Here is an 18,498-nt window from a genome sequence, read left to right on the forward strand (position 1 = left end):
TTGCCTCCCCCGCCCCGGTTTGCCGGAACCCGCTCTTCCAGGGCCGAGGGCACCAGTCACGGAGCCGCCTCCCGGCCCCGGCAGCGACGCTTCCCTCGGCGGCCATGAGGGGAGGGGGAAAACAGCGGCAAGTCCCGGCATGCCGCGCGGCGCTGGCGGGGCCCGCCGGGAGCTGTAGTCCAGCAAGGGGGAGGAAAGGACTACAACTCCCGGCAGGCCTTGCGGTTTGTTTTCCTTCAAACCAGGCCCAAGCCCCGCCGCGCGCGCCTCCCGCGGCCCGGCCCCGCCCCTCCGCTCGCGGTCCCGCCGTGTCCCACCGCGGCCACCGTCGCCGAACCCCGCCCACTTTTCCCCCCCCACCACCACCACCCTCCCTTTGCTCCCCAGCCCTTTGACCCCGTTGTTATGTCGGGCCCGAACCGCCGCCGCCGCCGCCGCCGCCTCCTCCCGTAGCGCAGCGCCCGGAGCCGCCCCCGCCCCGCGCGCGCCCCGCCCGCCCCCGCCCCGCGCGCCCCGCTGCCCGCCCGCCCGCCCGCCTGCCCGCGCGCGCCCGCCCCGCCCTCGCCCGCCCGCCCGCGCGCCTAACGGTCCGCGCCCGCCGCGCCCCGCGGGAGGAGGAGGAGGAGGAGGATGAAGGAGATGAAGCAGCGGAGGAAGAAGGAGCGCACGTGGGCCGAGGCCGCCCGCCTGGTGAGGCGGGAGGAGGGGTGGTGGTGGTGGGGGGGGTTGCCGCCGTGGCGGAGGGCCTGGGGCGGGCCCCGGGGAGGGGGCGCGGGGGTTCCGCTGGGCCCCGAGGGGCCTTCCCCCGGGCTCCGGCCTCTCCTCGAGTAACGGGGCCGGCGCGGGGGGGGTAGGGGTGGGGGGAAGGTGAAGCCGGGTTCTTTCCCCGGGTTCCGCGGCCGGTGTCTCCTCCCCGGTTGTTTCCCATCCCGGGGGGACGAGCTGCCCGCCCTCCGGGGGTCCCCGCGGCCACCGCCGCCTCCCAGGGGAGTGGTGGGACCCGGGCCCGGCTCTCGGGGAGGCACTTCGGTATTTGCCTCCTGGGTTGGTGTCGGGGAGGGCTCCCGGGGTGGGAACGGTTCGTTTTCTTCCTTTCAGGTGACTTAAGGCACGGCGGGAGGAACCGGAGCCTCCGGGGAGAGGCCTGGCCGGCGGCCGGGCTCCGCTGCTCTCAAAACTTTCTGGTTTTAATCCCTGAGGCTGCAGGTTTCTTCCATGCCCAGACCGTGAGCGGTGTGTGTCCGGCTTTGCCCGATCTTGGGGCTGGCATCGCTGCCATCAGGCCTTGTTTGGTCACTTTGGGTTTTAGGGGACGTTGCTGTGGGTCTGTCTTAGTCTTTTTTTTTTTTTTTTTTTTTTTTTGCCGTTGAGAATCTGCTTGTTGAAGGCTTGAACTTCTAAACCCAGCTCTGCTCTGCTGGTGTTCGGGTAGGTCTGTTGGAACGCTGCAATGGGAGAAGGGTAGTTTCCCCTCCGGGAAGCCTTTAAGCCGTGCCTCGAACGCCATTTATAAATATAAGAAGAAAAATAACTTCAGTGTCTTCCAGGCGGCGAGCGTGAACCAGGCGGAAGTTTTATTTCAGGGGTGCTTTTGGAGGTGTGCAGGCTTGTTCCTTGTCATGGAGCACCGATGGTCGCCACTGTCTGCTCCTGCGGCTGGCTGGAAGGAGCTTGCTCCCTTTGGCCCCTGCCTTGGAGCTGCTCTCTTTCTTGGTGACACGGTGACGCAGATCTATGCAGGTACAGGAGTGCCAGCGCACGGAGTAAGGGATCTCTGTGGTTTCCTCCCCGTATCCCTGTCAGCGGTACTCAGCTCGCAAGGATACGGGTGTACTTGCTGTGTAACATATGGACATAGAATCATAGAATGGTTAGAGTTGGAAGGGACCTTAAAGATCATCGAGTTCCAACCCCCCTGCCATGGGCAGGGACACCTCCACTAGAGCAGGTTGCTCAAAGCCCCATCCAGCCTGGCCTTAAACACTTCAAGGGATGGGGCATCCACAGCTTCCCTGGGCAACCTGTTCCAGTGCTTCACATCTATAACATCTATAATGTCCATCCAGATACGGACATCTATAACGTCTGGACATCTGTAAAGTATGGACATCTATAGAAAGAGATGTGCAGGCCTTGAGGGTGTTTTGGTTTATGTTTTTCCTTGTGTGTGTGTGTGTTTATTTTGGTTTTGCCTGGCCAAGTTATGCATCAGAGCACATAAACATTTGGAAGGAACAGTATGGGTGAGTCCAGCTGAGACTCGTGTCTGGTATTGAGGGTATTTGAGTTAGGTCTTGGTGCTCCTCCTGCGTAAGATGTGTTTGGCCGTCAGAGTGTTTTCTTACTGCTTGCCAGGAGGAAACCTAATCAGACAAGCATTTGTCTTCCAGCAACTTGCATAATCTTTTGTGTGTAAATTATAATTTTGTGGACCCACGTGGCTTTGCTTGAAAAACCGGCAAAGGACGTAACGCGGCCACTGTAGAACTTCACTGCAGGGATCTGGTGGTCTTAGTACTTCATCGTGCATTTCTTTTTGAGGCCCTGGTTCTGGGAGCTAAGCGCGTCACTGCAGGTGACAGGGATGCTTCCCTGGTAGGTGACCTCGGGGGCAGAGGCAGTGCTAGGAGACCTTGCACAAAGTCACGTCGTTCAAATATCCTGAGCTCTAACAAGTGAAAAAAATCGGTATTTATAGGTTGCCCAAAGCAGCACACGAGACTGTGAATCTAAAGCTGCCTCCTAACACATCTCCTCGCCCTCGTTGTGTGATGGGAAAGGGATCTCTTCACACAGCTCCTCTCACCTGTCTTTTGGGCAGGCACAGTGGGTGCGTGAGGTGTCTAAGCCTCAGCAGCATCTTAGAGCCATTGAGGAACCAGAAATAGAACGATCTCACACTAGATTATCCACTTAGAGAGACCTACAGTTGCGTAGCTGCACTTCCAGCTTGCAGGACTGATTGTAAATCCACTAAAAATAGATCTTTATTTAACACTAGTCTTACACATGCTCCCTGTCAAAATGCTTTTAATTTTCCCTTCTGACACGCGCTATTGTTTTTTGTATTCCTCTCGATGTTTCTGAGAATCATAGGGAAAAGCGCTTTTCAGTGCCGCTGCACCTACAGAGCTAATACTATACACGTGCCATAAAATAAGCCTTTAAAGATTCATATGAACGCCCAGAACCGTAGGACTATTCAACAAGTGCTGTCAGAGCTGGACGTCTAGTAAATTAATTGGGGGAATGATGTAAACTTCCATAATTAGGGACATAGGAACCCTTGACTACCAGTATAATAAATGGGGGGGGGGGGGGGGAATATGTTTTTTGGGGTAAGGAATAGCGGATGTTGTTTAAGTTGCAGCTCCTGATGGAAGGTTGATGTATCAGCTGGAGAGGGATAGATGGCCAGGACTGGAGACTGGGCTTCGGTGGCTAAAGCCGCAGGATCTTCTCTCCCCCGCTTCTTCCATTAAGCAGTCTGTACACTTAATATAGCTGTTGATTGGAAATTGTTCCCCTGAGCGTAGATTCTTTTATCTTTATGTAAATGCCCGTTCATGCTCAGTTTTAGGCTGTGTGTTTTGCTCGCTGCGTCTGCCGCTTGAGAGAGGTTTTAGAAGCTGCGAAGAATTTCCTTATTTTTCAGACCAGGCATATTCCATTTTGTGGATCTTGCGCTCAGCCCGGGAGTGATGTGTTTCCCCTTGTCAGCTGCCTGCTCCCTTTGAGTGACAGGGGGTGACAGTTCACGAGGAAGGCATGGAAACGTCCTAACCTATGGAGGTTTTTTGATTAGTGAAAGGAAAAAAAGTGTGATGGAGCTGTATTGACTCGGAATGAAAATTGTTTACTCTCTCTGAATATGGCTTATTGCTTTCTTTGATCTTTTCTTTACATTCTTGGTGTTTTCATTGTGTTTTATCTCAGGTTACGTAGCTCTTAAATTTCCATCCCCTACCAGGATAGTGCCACCAATGTGTGCGATCTTCAAACACCTCAAAAATACGGGTTGGGTGGATATGATTTAAGAAATTCCTTTTTATCACAAAATGTAGTTGAAGTGCAGAATGATGGTGACGTGGGTTGGGTTTTTCTTTACTTGCAGAGGTTGGAGATGGTGTGGAGATGCAAATGGTGCTCTGCACAACATATTTTTTTTTTATTTTTTTTTTTTTTGCAAATGTCCTGTTTGTGCGACCCCAGAAGGCAGACTGCAGGCTTTGTGCCGTCCCAGCCTGCTGCGGTGACTCAGTTCTAGATGTTGCTGATATAAATTGGGGCATTTGGGTTCCTCCGCTGGCTTCTCGCACAAGTCAAACTGAGAGGCAGCATCGCGTTGCTGACTCCTCTAAAGCCCGGTGACAAATAAAATCAGGCTTGTGCATCATTGTGGCCATTAGGTTAGGGGAATTTAGACCACGGTTACGATCTAAAAAGTTCCCGAGTGAATCCCCGCTGCTGCCTTTCTTGGATGTTTCAGGCTTGGATGTTTCCTGTGCCTCCATCGCAGCCTTTTTGCTCAATCAGACCCCGAGGTCTGTCGAGTTTGGTGTCTTTTGCATTCAGGGAGCAGCAGCGTCTGCTCCGATGGAAGGCGCAGGAGACGGCGCGTGTTAGGCAGCTGTAGGGTAATCTGCTCCCAAAGAAACATCGTGGTTTACATCTACTGCAGCTTATTTTTGTTCATTGTTTCCTGTTTATGTGGGTAATCTTCTTATCCACAGAAATGTCCGGTCCTCTTTTTGAATCCTTGAGTTCTTCTAGACATTTTGGAGCAGTAAGTTCCATAAAAGTGACAATTCTATTCTCCATATAATATATGAAAGGATGAGGATGATGATAAAGGATGTTATTTATTGTATTGCCTTTTTAATATCTGATTTTACTCATTTTCTTTCAAAGACAAGTAGTCCAAATCTTTTTAGTGTCTCTAGCCATATTTTTTTCCCACATCCTTTATTGTTATTGTTGTCCTTTTCTGAATTCTGGCAAGAATTCTGCCTCTTTCCCGTGGTACCCTTCTTGAGCTGGGGCGAAGATGAGCTGAGCGCAGTAATCCAGGGAACGTACGCTATTGAATTCCGTTGTACAGTAATACTTTTATTAGCGGAAAGATAACTGGATGCTTTGTTGAGAGGTAGGAAGGTGCATGGCGGGAGAACATTTTACACCATTTAAGGTCACTAACCACGGTACAATTTTGAAGGTTGTATGTGGCAGCAGCTCGGTCTAATGTATATTGAAGTCTGTGGTAAAGCTTCCACTGGTTTCATGCGATGGGGTAAAGGCCAAATTCTGCTTCTTTTTCTCTCCTTGTTTGTATTTTGGTTAATTAGGGACGAGATTAAGGTAAGGCTTTTGTGATGCCTACTGTGATCTAATCTTGAGGTAGCCTGAAATTTTTAGTGTGTGTTTTTTTGCAGATGAATAAAGTTTTAAGAGGCGTATTACTGGAGCTGAACCGCAGCTTATGAAGTGGTTCTGTGAATGCAGAAGCAAATTCTCTTATGACATGTGGTCTTTCTGTCTTTTCAGGTGCTGGAAAATTACTCTGATGCTCCTATGACCCCAAAACAGATTCTGCAGGTCATAGAGGCTGAAGGACTAAAGGAAATGAGGTTAGTATTGATGATCTTGTCTAAAACATAGTGTGGGCCATGGGAGAGGCTGCATATGAAGCCTTGTGTTGCTTTGTGCAGTTCTGCCTCATCGCCAGCCCACTTTTCTTCTTCCTTTTTTCTCTTTCCAGCATGGCAATTTCAGCTGACAGTATAGACACTTATATACAGGTTGTGTGTTGTTGGTTGTTTGTTTTTTTTTTCTTTGATAATAACTGGAAGCTGTTCTTGGATTTTTTTGATAACGCACAGAGTCCCCTTCATCCATCTATTGTAGAATAAAAGCCTATTGCAGCTCAGACTCCTGCATTGTGTTGTACTTACCACTTATTTGTATGGCTCTCTCTTAAGTAGCTCCCAGTAGTTTCTGCTATGGTGACTCTAGTTTGAGAACAGTTTACATTTTGTCTCCTCTGATGCTTCATTTCTAGAGCAGACATTATGTTTTAGGACACTCAGAAAAGTTCTTTATTTTGTATTACTATACCAGCTTCTGCTCAGATTTTAAAGCACTGTGATAGCGCAGCTCACACTGTTGTGGCACTTGACATTGTACGGTTGAGGTGCCCATCTCAACGTGGGTTTTGTATGGAACAGAACCTGATAAGGAGCCTTGGAAACGACAGGAGTGGGAGACTGTTCTCCTTGGTTAAGTTCCTGTGAACTTCCATCTGTTTCTGTGACAGTAGTAGAAGAGAAATACAAAGTGTCTTGCAGATCAAAGAAAGTAGGTAACCGTGATAGTCCAAATGCCTCTGTTAGTGCTGCGTGGCAAAAAAAAGAGAAAGTTTGACTACCAGAGACGGAAAAAGCAGTCTCTTTTGGCTGCTGCCCATTGATTGACTTCTGGGAATCCAGCTGTGTGGACTGTTTCTAGTCTTGCTTCCCCCTTACCTTGGTTCTGTGGACTATTTTCCACCATGGTGTTTGCATTTCCTGAACCTGGACTTTACCAAGCTACAGAAGGTAAACTAATTTCTTCTGACACCTAACACCTCAAAATGTTAGCTTGTTTCTGCTCCTTGTTTGTGTCTGAAATCAGGAAACAGCTGGGATGGTTTGAATAGTGAAAACTGGTGATGCACACAGAGGTGTTGTGTGTAGGAGTTGCCATTGTCTGGAGAGGGACGGTGCCGGCCTGTGTTGCTGCATGGATATCGGAGCTGTTAGAACGCCCACCTGCTTGCTGGCGATCCTTGCCGAGGAGATCTTCACGGGTTTAGATGCAGGTGGTGGTTTCACAGCTCTGAGTAGAATTCAGAGAGGCTTTTAATGAGGACCTTCATATAGCTTTGTTTTAATCGGAACTCTGCACCATTCTTACACCAGTCCTTTCACTTGAGTAGATAGTTGAGGATCTACATGCACAGGCTGTCCTCTGCTAAAGGTAATGGCAGCTCTCTTTTCACACATACGAATTATCTTGCTACTCTCCCAGTTTTGACAAGTGACCTGTCACAGTACGTAACTAAAGACCAGACTTTGGAGCGGGTGTCAAGTTAAATCCCACAGAGCTAAATCGTTCCTTAAAGGTCGGTGGTTTTCCCTCGGGATATCTGCTTTTCTTTCTCTGGTCATTAAATCTCTGCTTTATGAAAAGACTGTTTTTTTCAGAGCGTAATTGTTCACAGAATAAAGGCAGTGATCCCGCCTTGCTAAATATGCAGTGGACTTTGCCGGTACTTGTATAGAAGCCCTTCCTGAAACTCCATTTCCTGAAGGAAATAGCTTGGTGGCTCGAGATGTTTTCCCCTTTGAATCAATCCTGAGCCAGCATTCCCTGATTTGGGGGTCACTCTGGTCTGTTGGGGGGGGGGAGGGGGTGCGTTTTCATTATGGGTGGTGGTAACGGTCCTGCTCGAGGCAGGACACTTAAGCCCGGCACGGTAGCTGAGATATAACTCCTACAAGAGTTTTAATTTGCTTTTTTTCTCAGTTCAGGGAAAACTATTTATTTTGCTGTTCTAAGAAAGCGTGCTCAGAGTGTTCTGTTAAACACAGAAGAGAAACCCTTGTCTAACAGGACAGAAGGCTGGAGTTTTTTTTCGTAGTATCTAAAAGCAATACAGGGTAATTTTGTCTGTTGCCAAGGCTTGTGAAGAAATGTCCAAAAAATAAAAGCGTTCAGGGTGGAAACACAAATTGTACTGAGTTTTCCAATTTGAGAATGATTTTCTTTGAAGTATTTTGTCTCAATCCAGTTTTCAGTTTCACTTTTATTAATAATGAAATTGAGACTGCTTTAATGTCTCCTCTAGGTAATGTTATGCCTGTGCATGTGTGGCGTATTGGAAAACATGAGATTACGTGGCGCAGAAGTTCCATCCGTGTGAGCGTAGGATGGTTGCTTTAACCAGGCAGTTACGTAGGACTTGACAAATTAGTGCATCGGACCTTTTATTCCTACCTCTGCTTCTGCAGTTTGTCTGTGACATGTCAGACATTCCAGAAACACGTATATGTACAATTCACGGAATCGCGGAATTCTCAGAGTTGGAAGGGACCTCTAGAGATCATCTAGTCCAACTCCTCTGCCGAAGCAGGATTGCCTAGGGCACGTTACTCAGGACTGCATCCAGGCGGGTCTTGAAAATCTCCAGAGAAGGGGACTCCACAACCTCCCTGGGCAGCCTGTTCCAGGGCTCTGGCACCCTCACCGGAAAGAAGTTTCTCCTCATATTTAAATGCAACTTCCTATGTTCCAGCTTGTGCCCGTTGCCCCTTGTCCTATCACTGGAAACCACTGAAAAGAGTCCATTTTGATGCTGGTTTTGTTTACATCTTTCTACTGCTGAATAAATCTGGGTTTTTTGTAAAGTCAGTCCAACTCTGAAAATTTCAAGCAGAGAAAGGGAGGAAAGAGGTAATAAAAATTAGAAACGGCTAAAAATGGCTGAGAATAACTTGAAAATTGGCATAACACTTCCTGTTTTCTGCCTATTGCTTCGCTGCGATGTGTTGAGGCTGGTGTGTGGGTCAAAAAGGAAAAGAGTAATACTGCTCTGACTGAAGTGCCCATCCCATAAAGTTAACGAGCATCATCTCTGACAGGTTTTTCAGGCTGTTTTCCTGATAAGACCATTTCTTAAAACTTACTGTTTTCTTTCCGTCTCTGTTCCAGCGGCACCTCTCCCCTAGCCTGCCTCAACGCCATGCTCCACTCCAATTCCAGGGGGGGCGACGGACTCTTTTACAAACTGCCAGGACGCATCAGCCTTTTCACGCTCAAGGTAAATGCCGAGTTCCTGCTCTCGGCCGAGGTGTGAGTTCTGCTTGTTATGCACAGCTGAGTGTTAAACTGCCACTGAGCATCATAGGAGCTGAATGTGCTGCATGTGAGACCGTCATGTGAAAGTGTGTCTGGAATTCATTATTTCGTTAGAGCTTGTACCTTTCAGCTGTATTCAGCCATATACAATAAATTCCTTTTCACTGAATTTCACTGAATTTTTAGAGTTGGAAGGGACCATAAAGATCATCTAGTCCAACTCCCCTGCCGAAGCAGGATTGCCCAGAGCATGTCAGAGCATGTTACTCAGGACTGCATCCAGGCGGGTCTTTAAAATCTCCAGAGAAGGGGACTCCACACCCTCCCTGGGCAGCCTGTTCCAGTGCTCTGTCACCCTCACCGTGAAGAAGTTTCTTCTCGTATTTGAGTGGAACCTCCTATGTTCCACCTTGTGCCCGTTGCCCCTCGTCCTCTCACTGGCAACCAGTGAAAAGAGTCTGGCTCCCTCCTCCTTCAACCCACCCTTCAGATACTTATAAGCATTGATAAGGTCTCTTTTAAAAAACCCTATTACTTCTTGAGGTGCACAAGCAAGATAAATCCTCTTATTCCAATACTTGGTGTCCAACTCAGGTGGCTGCTTATCGAAACAGTCCCATTCGTTCCTTTTCTGCCAGCCACAAGGGAACACAGCCAACCAATAAATTAAATTGGTCCAAGAGCTTGTAGCTACAAGTAAAATCTTGGTAGGAAAATATATATTCATTCTTCTGGTTGGTTGTTTTTGTGTTGCGCTGCATTCTGTGTATATTTAGCGTCACTGTTTTCCTCAGATCTTGAGGTCTTATTAGAACGTGTTTAGTTTATTGCCCCAGTAATCTCAAATGTTGAAAATGTTTGTGCTCATAGGCTTTTCTTTTGCATTGTTTTGTGCTGTTGGATTCCCTGATAAATATCAGCTTGATAGACAACAGGTATCTCAGCCCTTTCGTTTACATCTTTTTTTTTTTTCTGCTGTCAGAAAATTGTGTTGAATTGCCATATTTTGCTGAAAACAGATGGAATTTAAATGGCTTTGATTATGCAAGTAGTAAACACATCTCCTAAGCTTACTGTTTTAGTAGCAGGCTACTCTGATGCTGCCTGTTCTTTCTTAGTAAGAACAAGATATTTCTCTTTGTTAGGAACTGCTTGCTTACAGAACAGTGCAGTGAATTATTAACCTTACATATTTTGGCTATGTTTGAGTTACACATCTAGGAGGTCTCTATGAAGTTTGCTGGTAGTTTAGGTGACTTCTTTTCTGCTATGGGCCCAAATATACTTAAAAATGTCTTTCTGCATCAAGGATTAAAATAGGGAAGATGAAAAAAGAAAATAAAGCTTAAAAACCATATCCACTAAACTGTCTGTTCCCATTGGTTTAAGTCGAAGTGTTTGGGAGGGAGGACTGTAGCCACCCCGGTTCTGTTTGCCCGTTTAGAAGGATGCCTTGCAGTGGTCTCGGAACCTGTCTGTGCCAGAAGGGGAGGAGCTGGAAGATACAGCAGACGCAGAAAGTTGCGAGTCCAATGAAGCAAGCACTGTGAGTGGTGATAACGATGGTAAGTATCTGATGACGTTAATCTTAAACTATAGGATCTATTTTGGTGTCTGACTGAGTGCCTGTCTCTTTCAGTGTCTCTTGATGACACCTCCTCTAACGCCTCGTGTTCCACTGAATCTCAGAGCAAGGGACACGCTACTACCAGGGAGAGCTACAGAACCGCCTCCCAGGTAGGAAAAAGTGGGATTAATGGGAAGCACAAGGCCTCTCAAGGGGAGCTTCCATTACTGTGTGATGGATTAGCGTGACAGGGACTAGTTGTTCACTTGTGCCTCAGAGAGAGTTATGGGGCTGTCTCCTTAAGTGGGGAGTTTGCAGAATGGGGAGGGATCACATACAGGGAGGTAATTTTGAATTCTCTGCTATTCATAAATGTAATGGCACCTGAAGATTTACCTACGAGCGAGGTTGTTCTTTAACTGGGAAACGTGCTGCTTAAAATCTTCATTTACCCCTCCATAATATCTTTGTTCCTTTGTTTTGTTTTTCGTTTCTTTCTGGACCGCAGACAACCAAACAAAAGAAAAAGACGGGTGTAATGTTGCCACGTGTTGTCTTAACACCACTGAAAGTAAACGGGGCACACATGGAGTCTGCCTCTGGTGAGCGTTGCCTTTGTTGTGGTGGTTTTCTAATGACTGCATAGATAGCGTTTAATCAGTTATCCCTAGTTATCTGTAAGTTTGCCTGAGGATTTCTTTAACGCTTGCTGAGAATGCGTGTGACTGTAGAGAGTTGTGTGTATGTTTAACTCCATCAAAATAGTTGGTGACTGGGCGATACCCTGTAACAGAGGGTATGTTATTAGTAAATCATTCTTGTGTATTAAACCGTGCTCCTGAGTTGGGCTTCTGCTGTTATTTGTGTATTTTTACAAAATTGTTTTGCTTTTAGGCTTCACAGGAAGACATGCTGATGGGGAGAGCAGTAGCACATCCAGCAGCAGCAGCAGCTCTTTGGCCCTGTGCAAAGCCACCTTGCGTAGCAGAACAGAAATAAACAGGGATCCTCCGCAGCTTCTGAGAGGTATCCGAAAGCCCACAGCTGGTAGGTGCTTTGGATTAAACTTAGAATAATAATTGGCCATAAAAGCAGGCAATGTTGAAGTCTGTATATCTGAAACACCAAGGTTTCTCTTCATTCAGAGGGCATAGGATGATCTTAAGGCTCACAAGCCAGACCTTCCTCCCTGAACATTAGTGAGACAGTTGTTTAAAAGTTTGGCTGCTCTGAAGAGCGTCTTCGAGAATTGTACCTGAATGTGACAGAAGTGTGACCTCATATCAAAATTCCAGATGCACATCTATTAATTAGTGTGTTTGAGAGTCTTTCTTCATACTTGAGTACTATGATCTTTTCTCCTATATCCTGCTCCTTTTGCTGTAGTAGTTTAACGTACATTTTTTTGCCCATAATTCTGAAATACTTTTATACAACAATGTTTATTCTATTTGCCTGTCCTTAAACTACAGGGCAAATGAAACGAAACAGGGGTGAGGATATTGACTTTGAAACACCTGGTTCCATTCTTGTCAACACAAACCTGCGAGCTCTGATAAACTCCAGAACCTTTAACGCGCTCCCATCACACTTCCAGCAGCAGCTTCTCTACCTCCTTCCAGAAGTTGATAGACAGGTATGAGGGTGCAGCACTTGGGTGTTTTCCACTCACAGAATTCCCTCTTGCTTGAGGAACGGCTGGAGCAAATGTTTTCTGTTTGTCCCGTTAGGTTGGGGCTGACGGGCTGATGCGTCTGAGTGGCAGCGCTCTGAATAATGAATTCTTCACCCACGCTGCGCAGAGCTGGAGAGAGCGACTGGCCGACGGTGAGTGGGTTTGCTTTCCTAGGTGTCTGGAGAATAGGTGATCATTTTATGGGATTTTTTTGTTTGTTTTTCTTTTACAGTTAATGAATGGGAATTTAGTCCAGCTTTGCAATGCGTCTGGCTATGTTGCCCGCAACTTTTCTTCAATTTTTGTTCTGTAAAATCAGAGATGTGTTTTCTTTGATGTCATGGGACCTTCCGAATGAAGTGTTGGAGGTGTAAAGTAGTGCCAGACTTATCTTTCCTTAAATTGTGGCCTATGTCTGGTAGAACACTGGGGTTTTTTCATCTTGATCCTGTGGCCATTGCCCTTAAGGAGTTGAGGGCAGCATGTGGATGCGTAGTGAAGTGGAGAGCAGGAAGATAACAGAAAATCTGTCCTTTGTATATGTAGATACTGTACTATATTGTTAAAACACAAAAGGTTGCATTTGCAGAATCAGTTTTGTTTGGAGCTGAATTTCAGTCTCTTGCTACCGTGTAGGTGAATTCACTCACGAGATGCAAGTTCGAATTCGGCAGGAGATGGAAAAGGAAAAGAGAGTGGAGCAATGGAAAGAGAAGTTCTTCGAGGACTACTATGGACAAAAGTGAGAAATTTAACCTCATCTGTCATGTTGTATCTGTGTTTGCGCAGGTGGCAGAGTGTGTTTCTGCTTGTGGATATCTGAGAAGATGCAGCATGAACTCCTTGAAAAAAATGCAGGTTGTGGGGTGAATCAATCGAACTGTTGCTCCAGGGAAATCCTTTGTGGGGAACTGGCTGGATCACAGCAGAATTTTGTAGGCCACCTGTTTTGTTCCCAAGACAAGTTAATATTACTTGTTTTCCATTACAAATCTTTACATTTTCTTTTTTTTCTCATTCCCTGTGATAGTAATGTGGGATGGCAAATGTATAGGTTATCTCATTGCAGACTGATTCGACGAGGTTTTGATGAGTCTGTGCTTTGTAATCTGTCTGTCTCTATATATAGTGGTGACAGTACAGCTATAAGTAAAAGAGGAAATGCTTAAATTAGGATGGGCTTTAGCTTTTAGCTAGTTTTTATGTTTGCCTCATAGGTTGGGCTTGACCCAAGAAGAATCCCAGGAGCAGAATTTGGTGCAAGAAGACGCTGAGAACAGGACAGGACTGTCCGTTAAAGGAGAAGCAAGGCTGCCGCGCGGTCCTTCGACACGGCAGAGAGACGGGCACTTCAAGAAACGCACCCGGGCCGACCTGCGATGCAGAGCCAGGAGGAGCCTCTACAAATTGCGTGAACCCGAGCAAACGGAGGCTTCCAAAGAGACCACTTCCGTGGGACCGGATTCCTCTCTTCATAAAGAGACAAAGCCTGAGATAGACCTGAAGAAAGACGATCCCACGAGCCCTTCGGCCACGGTACTGAAGCCAGAGAGTTCAGAATCGCACCTCTCTCCAGAGACTTCCAAATTACACAGTAAATCAGAAGATCCGTCGTTGGCAGCTGCAAACAGAATTCCCAGTTTGCCCCAGGAGAACTCCGCTCGGGAGTCCAAGGACCAGAAGAGGAAATGCTTTGAGGAGGCTGCCTCTGCGTCCTTCCCCGAAAAGAAGCCCCGGCTTGAAGATCGTCAGTCCTTTCGTAACACAATTGAAAGTGTTCACCCAGAAAAGCCACAGCCTACTAAAGAGGAGCCAAAAGTCCCACCCATCCGGGTAGGAAAGAGAATTATAGCTGCTTGGTATCTCGGGGCTGTCATGCTCAGTAGCATCAAAACATTATTAAAATGTCAAGTGTTGTCATCTTAAGAGGAGAAGTGGAAGGGTTTCATTGGTAGAGCTGGCTAAGTATCTCTGATTGCCACAGTTTATATCTTATTTAGAGAGGCAAAGAATGGAAATTCATTCCAAGGTCTTTGCACAAGAGCACAGGGTAACCTTGACTTACTCTGTTAGTTTGCATTTCTGTGGATACAGAAATCGCTTTTCCTGAAACTATCTGACTTGTTGCAAAAGAGACCTTCAAATCATATTCTTTGTCCTGTGTAATTTCTCAGGTCCTTTCCTTTGGGGCAGAATTGTAGTATTCCTTCAGACTTTTCCCGTTTTGACTGGAGGAATGCATCTTGTGACCTTCAAAGCGGTCATCCTGATGTAAAGGAGACCGGTTTGATTTCTGAAGATTTGAATGCAAATCATTCATTTCGTATTTGTCTGCAGGCTCTGGTAAAACAATGTTAATATTAAGTGAGCTTTACGTATGGTATGACAGAGCACGTAAGCAGAGGTTTTGGGAACATGTTAATTCTCGGCCAAAATTAGTTTTTTAAGTTGGAATTTTAATTTTCTGTAGAATCCTTGTGATAGGAATTGTGATGAACAGATGCTAATAAAATGCATTTAGCTGTCTGAAAATGGTCGAGCGTTGGAACTAACTGCTTTTCCCTTTCTTTCAGATTCAACTTTCACGTATTAAACCACCCTGGGTGGTTAAAGGTCAGCCCGCTTACCAGATATGCCCCAGGATCATCCCCAACACGGAGTCCTCCAGCCGGGGCAGGACCGGGGCCAGAACCCTCGCAGACATTAAAGCCCGTGCTTTGCAAGCCCGAGCCCAGCGAGAAGCTGCTACAGCCGCCATTGGAGGTGGGGGTGGCCCAGGAGGAGGGAGAAGCACTGATGAAGGAGGTGGTGGAGGAGAATCCAGCAGCCGTACAGAGCACAGGAGATCAAAGAGAACTCATGGAAAGCGTTCGTCAGATCTACAACGAACACAATTACTGTCGTCTCTCCATCTGAATGGAGAAAAGGCTGACTCTGAGGTGGCCGCTCAGGCAGCTGATGCAAATTCCTTCCTCTCTTCAAGACAAGACCCCCTTTCCTCAAAGAGTGAGGGAACTGGCGTTCTGGAATGCACTGCGGGCGCTAGCTCGGGGGAGGCTCAACCTGGTGATGGTTCACCTAGAAGGCAGCTCTGTGATGCTTTGACTGGGTCATCCTTAGACAATGCAACTTCTGAGAGGCAGGAGGAAAGCCCTGAGCAGCTCCCCTGTGACCCAAGGACCGAAACCCCACCTTGTGTTGCGTCACAGGAGAGGCCAAGTACAAAGCTGAAATGCGTGGTTCCTCCAGTGAACGGTCTGTTGTGTTCTCGGGTGCAGGGAGCTGTGGTCAGTCCTACGGGAGACAGGGTTGTGTCAGAACTCAAAGATGTTGGTGCTCCCACCGTACAGGTGGATTATCCTTCTGACAGAAAGGAAAATTCCTCCGGTTGTCCTGCTCTTCTGCCAGAGTTGTCATCAGGCGGTAAAGAACGCCACGAGCCAGAAATGGTGTCTAGATTTAGATTTAATGGCTCTGAAACATTTGTGGAAAAATCTGTCACTGATAGTGATAACTCCAAAATGGTGACTGCTGGAGTGGAGAAAGCAGTCCCTGTGCTGTGTGACTTTTCACACCCGCAGGCAGAGAAAGAGAGCGATGGCAAACTAAGTAATGAAGAACACAGTACAGAGTCTCTGGGGAAATGCTCTTTACACGATGACTTTATTTCTCAGAATAGGATAGATACCTCTGAAAAACTTGTGCAGCTGAGGGAGAGGTGCCCCAGAACAGAACCAGAAAATGCACATCAGCCACTGCGAGAGACTCAAGAGCTCAAGACAAACGGAGATGATGAAATACAGAGTACGCACAGTGAAACAACAGATACCGCTTCAGATTTTGAAGGTGATGTAGCTGATGAGAATATAGAGATGGATATATGTTTCAGAAGTGTCAGTTGCAGGGAGGTGGCTGGGAAAGATTCCTCCTGTCACAGCAGCACTGACAGATGCAGTAGGATTAGATCAAAAGAATCAGATAGTCTGGCCTACGTTGTGGACTTCCCTGTGGTCGCACTGAGGAGCACTGCATCTCCATCGCAGAGGTGGGGACCACATGCACCATTGCCCCAGAAACCCGAGCGGCCGACAGGGTCTGCTCGGCCCGTGTCGTCTATCGAAACCAACAACCCTTTGGTGATGCAGCTGCTTAAGGGCAGCCTTCCACTGGAAGAAGTTCTCCCAGTGTCTCACTCCAACATCAAGCTGGAAACTACACAGCCGTCGCTAGACAAGCAGTCAGAAAGCCTCCCCCTGCAAATGGAGAGAGGTAGCAGTTGCTATTTTGGCAAAGAATCTTCTCCAGATGTAGGAATAAAGACGAGTGCCCTAAGCAGGAGTGATGACTTCCACTCAATGAGATCTTCCATAGATCCCCAGGAGAACTGTGGATCGGGTGCAGCATTGCCTAGAGCAGAGGATGCAGAGGATCAGTCTATCCCAGAAAAACATTCCAAAGTTGGCTCGACTTTAAGCTGCCAAGACCAAGTGGCAAATGTGGCAAGTGCCTCTCAGAAGCCTGAAGATGTGGGCCCTCGGGAAAGAACATTTTCTTCCTGTAGCTTTGAGGAGCAGAAAGAGTTGCCCAAGGTCCATCGGGTGCCACAGCACAACCCGTCAACGAGTGTCATCGCAAATAAAAGTCCGGAGAATCTGAACGCCTCTACGGAGCCTCGGTTTTTATCTCCAACTGTAACTTCTCTTGGTCCAAATCAGACAGAGGGTACATCGGTCAGTAAAAACTACGTTGGCGTTCAAGGCAAAAAACTCTTTGGTTCTGGTTTTCCTTCCAACCCCAGTGTTAGACTGCATCATTCCAGGGCCTTGGATCAAGTGTCAGCCATGGGAACCTTGTCCCCCAGCAAACAGATTCCTCTGAACAAGAGCTGTGTGTCAGGAGAAGGAATGGCGGCCCCAAGGGAACAATGGACTTCAAAGCAGCACCCCAACACCCTGGGAGGAATTAAAAATGAGAACGTGTTGGCCTGTGGCAGCTCAGCCAAGAGTAACGCGGAGAACCGGAACGACGCAGCCCAAAACCCCATGGAGCTGAGCGAGCATTTGCAAAGCGTTCCCCTCGTTATGGACTTGCCGTTTTTTAAGTTTTCGAGGGAACCAGGAAAAGGACACAATCACCCTTTGGAGCCTTCTTCCATACCCTCTCAGCTCAATATCAAGCAAGCGTTTTATGGGAAGCTTTCGAAGCTGCAGCTTAATTCCACCAGCTTTAATTATTCATCCAACACTCCAGCTTTTCCCAGAAGTCTCGCTGGAAGCATGATGCAGCTAACCCACAAAGCGAACTTTGCTGCAAACCATAATACATCCCTTTCCGTGCAGATGTTTGCTGATAGCAGCAGCGTTGACGAGATCTCGTTCAAGTGCTCGTGCAGCCTTAAAGCCATGATCATGTGTAAAGGCTGCGGGGCGTTCTGTCACGATGACTGTATAGGACCCTCTAAGCTTTGTGTATTGTGCCTTGTGGTGAGATAATAAATTATGGCCATGGGACAAATTGTATATTCAGTGTGTGTATTTTGATAACGACTGATCCCGAAAACCTGTACACAAAATACTATTCTGTTTATAGTAGAAATGCTATTACACTTTGTTTTGGTGAGGAAAGTTGACTGGCCTTCCTACTGAAATCTACAGTGCAAAACCCTTCCTTGCTCACGGTTACACTCCCGTCTGGGTGGGCTGCGTCCTGCTGGAGCGATCCTTCTGCTTGGTGCGATTGTGGAAATACTGGCTGTGCTCTGATACATGTGCCGAGGCTGACACCTGGGTGAGAGGCGGTTCGCTGTGGCAATCCGTTGACCCTCCGTCGAGGAAATCTCTACATCCAAAGGAACTGGAACAGGGTTGTTTTCTATTTCAGGGCTGCGCTAGGTGAGGCCCTACAGTCTTCCACTCTCCCCTCCTGCCATCTCCATTCTTGGTTTGCGTGGGAAGTGCCGCTGCACAGGACGTGTCAGCAACGAGCTGCTCCGCAGTGACGGTTCTGTACGGGCTTCGGATGCTACAGCAGGACGTGGTGCCCAGTAAAGCGCTCCGCGGGTGGCTGAGGAGCCGGATCCAGCTCACCTTGTACTGGATGGAGCCAACTCGGAGGATGCAAGAAGAAGAGAGAGAAAAAAAATGAAAGTAGCAGGAGCCAACCGAATGCCTTCTGCTGGTCTGCAGGACGATGTGTGGCCCCGGGACTTGTGTCCCTGGCTGAACGCTTGGGCCAGCGGATGTGACTGTCTCTTTTGGCTGAGTTGCCACGACGTAGTGTGAAAGGTCAGAGGTTCCTAGAAGCTCGTTTCTGTGGCCAGCGATCTCTGCGTTGCCCTGCAATGAGGACCTTAACACGACAG

General features: G+C 47.6%; 1 protein-coding gene across 1 annotated transcript; it reads left to right on the forward strand.

The window, feature by feature from the left end:
* Positions 1 to 630: 630 nt before the first annotated feature.
* On the forward strand, positions 631 to 18,249 carry ASXL1 (ASXL transcriptional regulator 1). The gene is made up of 14 exons (XM_074157571.1): positions 631 to 690; positions 5,545 to 5,627; positions 6,591 to 6,593; positions 8,749 to 8,857; positions 10,340 to 10,460; positions 10,535 to 10,632; positions 10,971 to 11,064; positions 11,357 to 11,509; positions 11,935 to 12,098; positions 12,193 to 12,289; positions 12,774 to 12,879; positions 13,355 to 13,970; positions 14,711 to 14,966; positions 15,546 to 18,249. Exons 1-14 carry the CDS (start codon positions 631 to 633, stop codon positions 17,627 to 17,629), a joined length of 4,044 nt encoding a protein of 1,347 aa, XP_074013672.1. The 3' UTR covers positions 17,630 to 18,249.
* The last annotated feature ends 249 nt before the right edge of the window (positions 18,250 to 18,498 follow it).

This window comes from Numenius arquata, chromosome 12, assembly GCF_964106895.1.
Source record: "Numenius arquata chromosome 12, bNumArq3.hap1.1, whole genome shotgun sequence".
Classification (NCBI taxonomy): Eukaryota; Metazoa; Chordata; class Aves; order Charadriiformes; family Scolopacidae; genus Numenius; species Numenius arquata.

What these genes read in the sequence shown, in the direction of transcription:
- ASXL1 (XM_074157571.1), top strand. Translation starts at nt 631, where the DNA reads ATGAAGGAGATGAAGCAGCGGAGGAAGAAGGAGCGCACGTGGGCCGAG. An exon ending in TATCCGAAAGCCCACAGCTG is followed by an intron (nt 11,510 to 11,934) that starts GTAGGTGCTTTG and finishes CTTAAACTACAG; the next exon opens with GGCAAATGAAACGAAACAGG. An exon ending in GAGAGAGCGACTGGCCGACG is followed by an intron (nt 12,290 to 12,773) that starts GTGAGTGGGTTT and finishes GCTACCGTGTAG; the next exon opens with GTGAATTCACTCACGAGATG.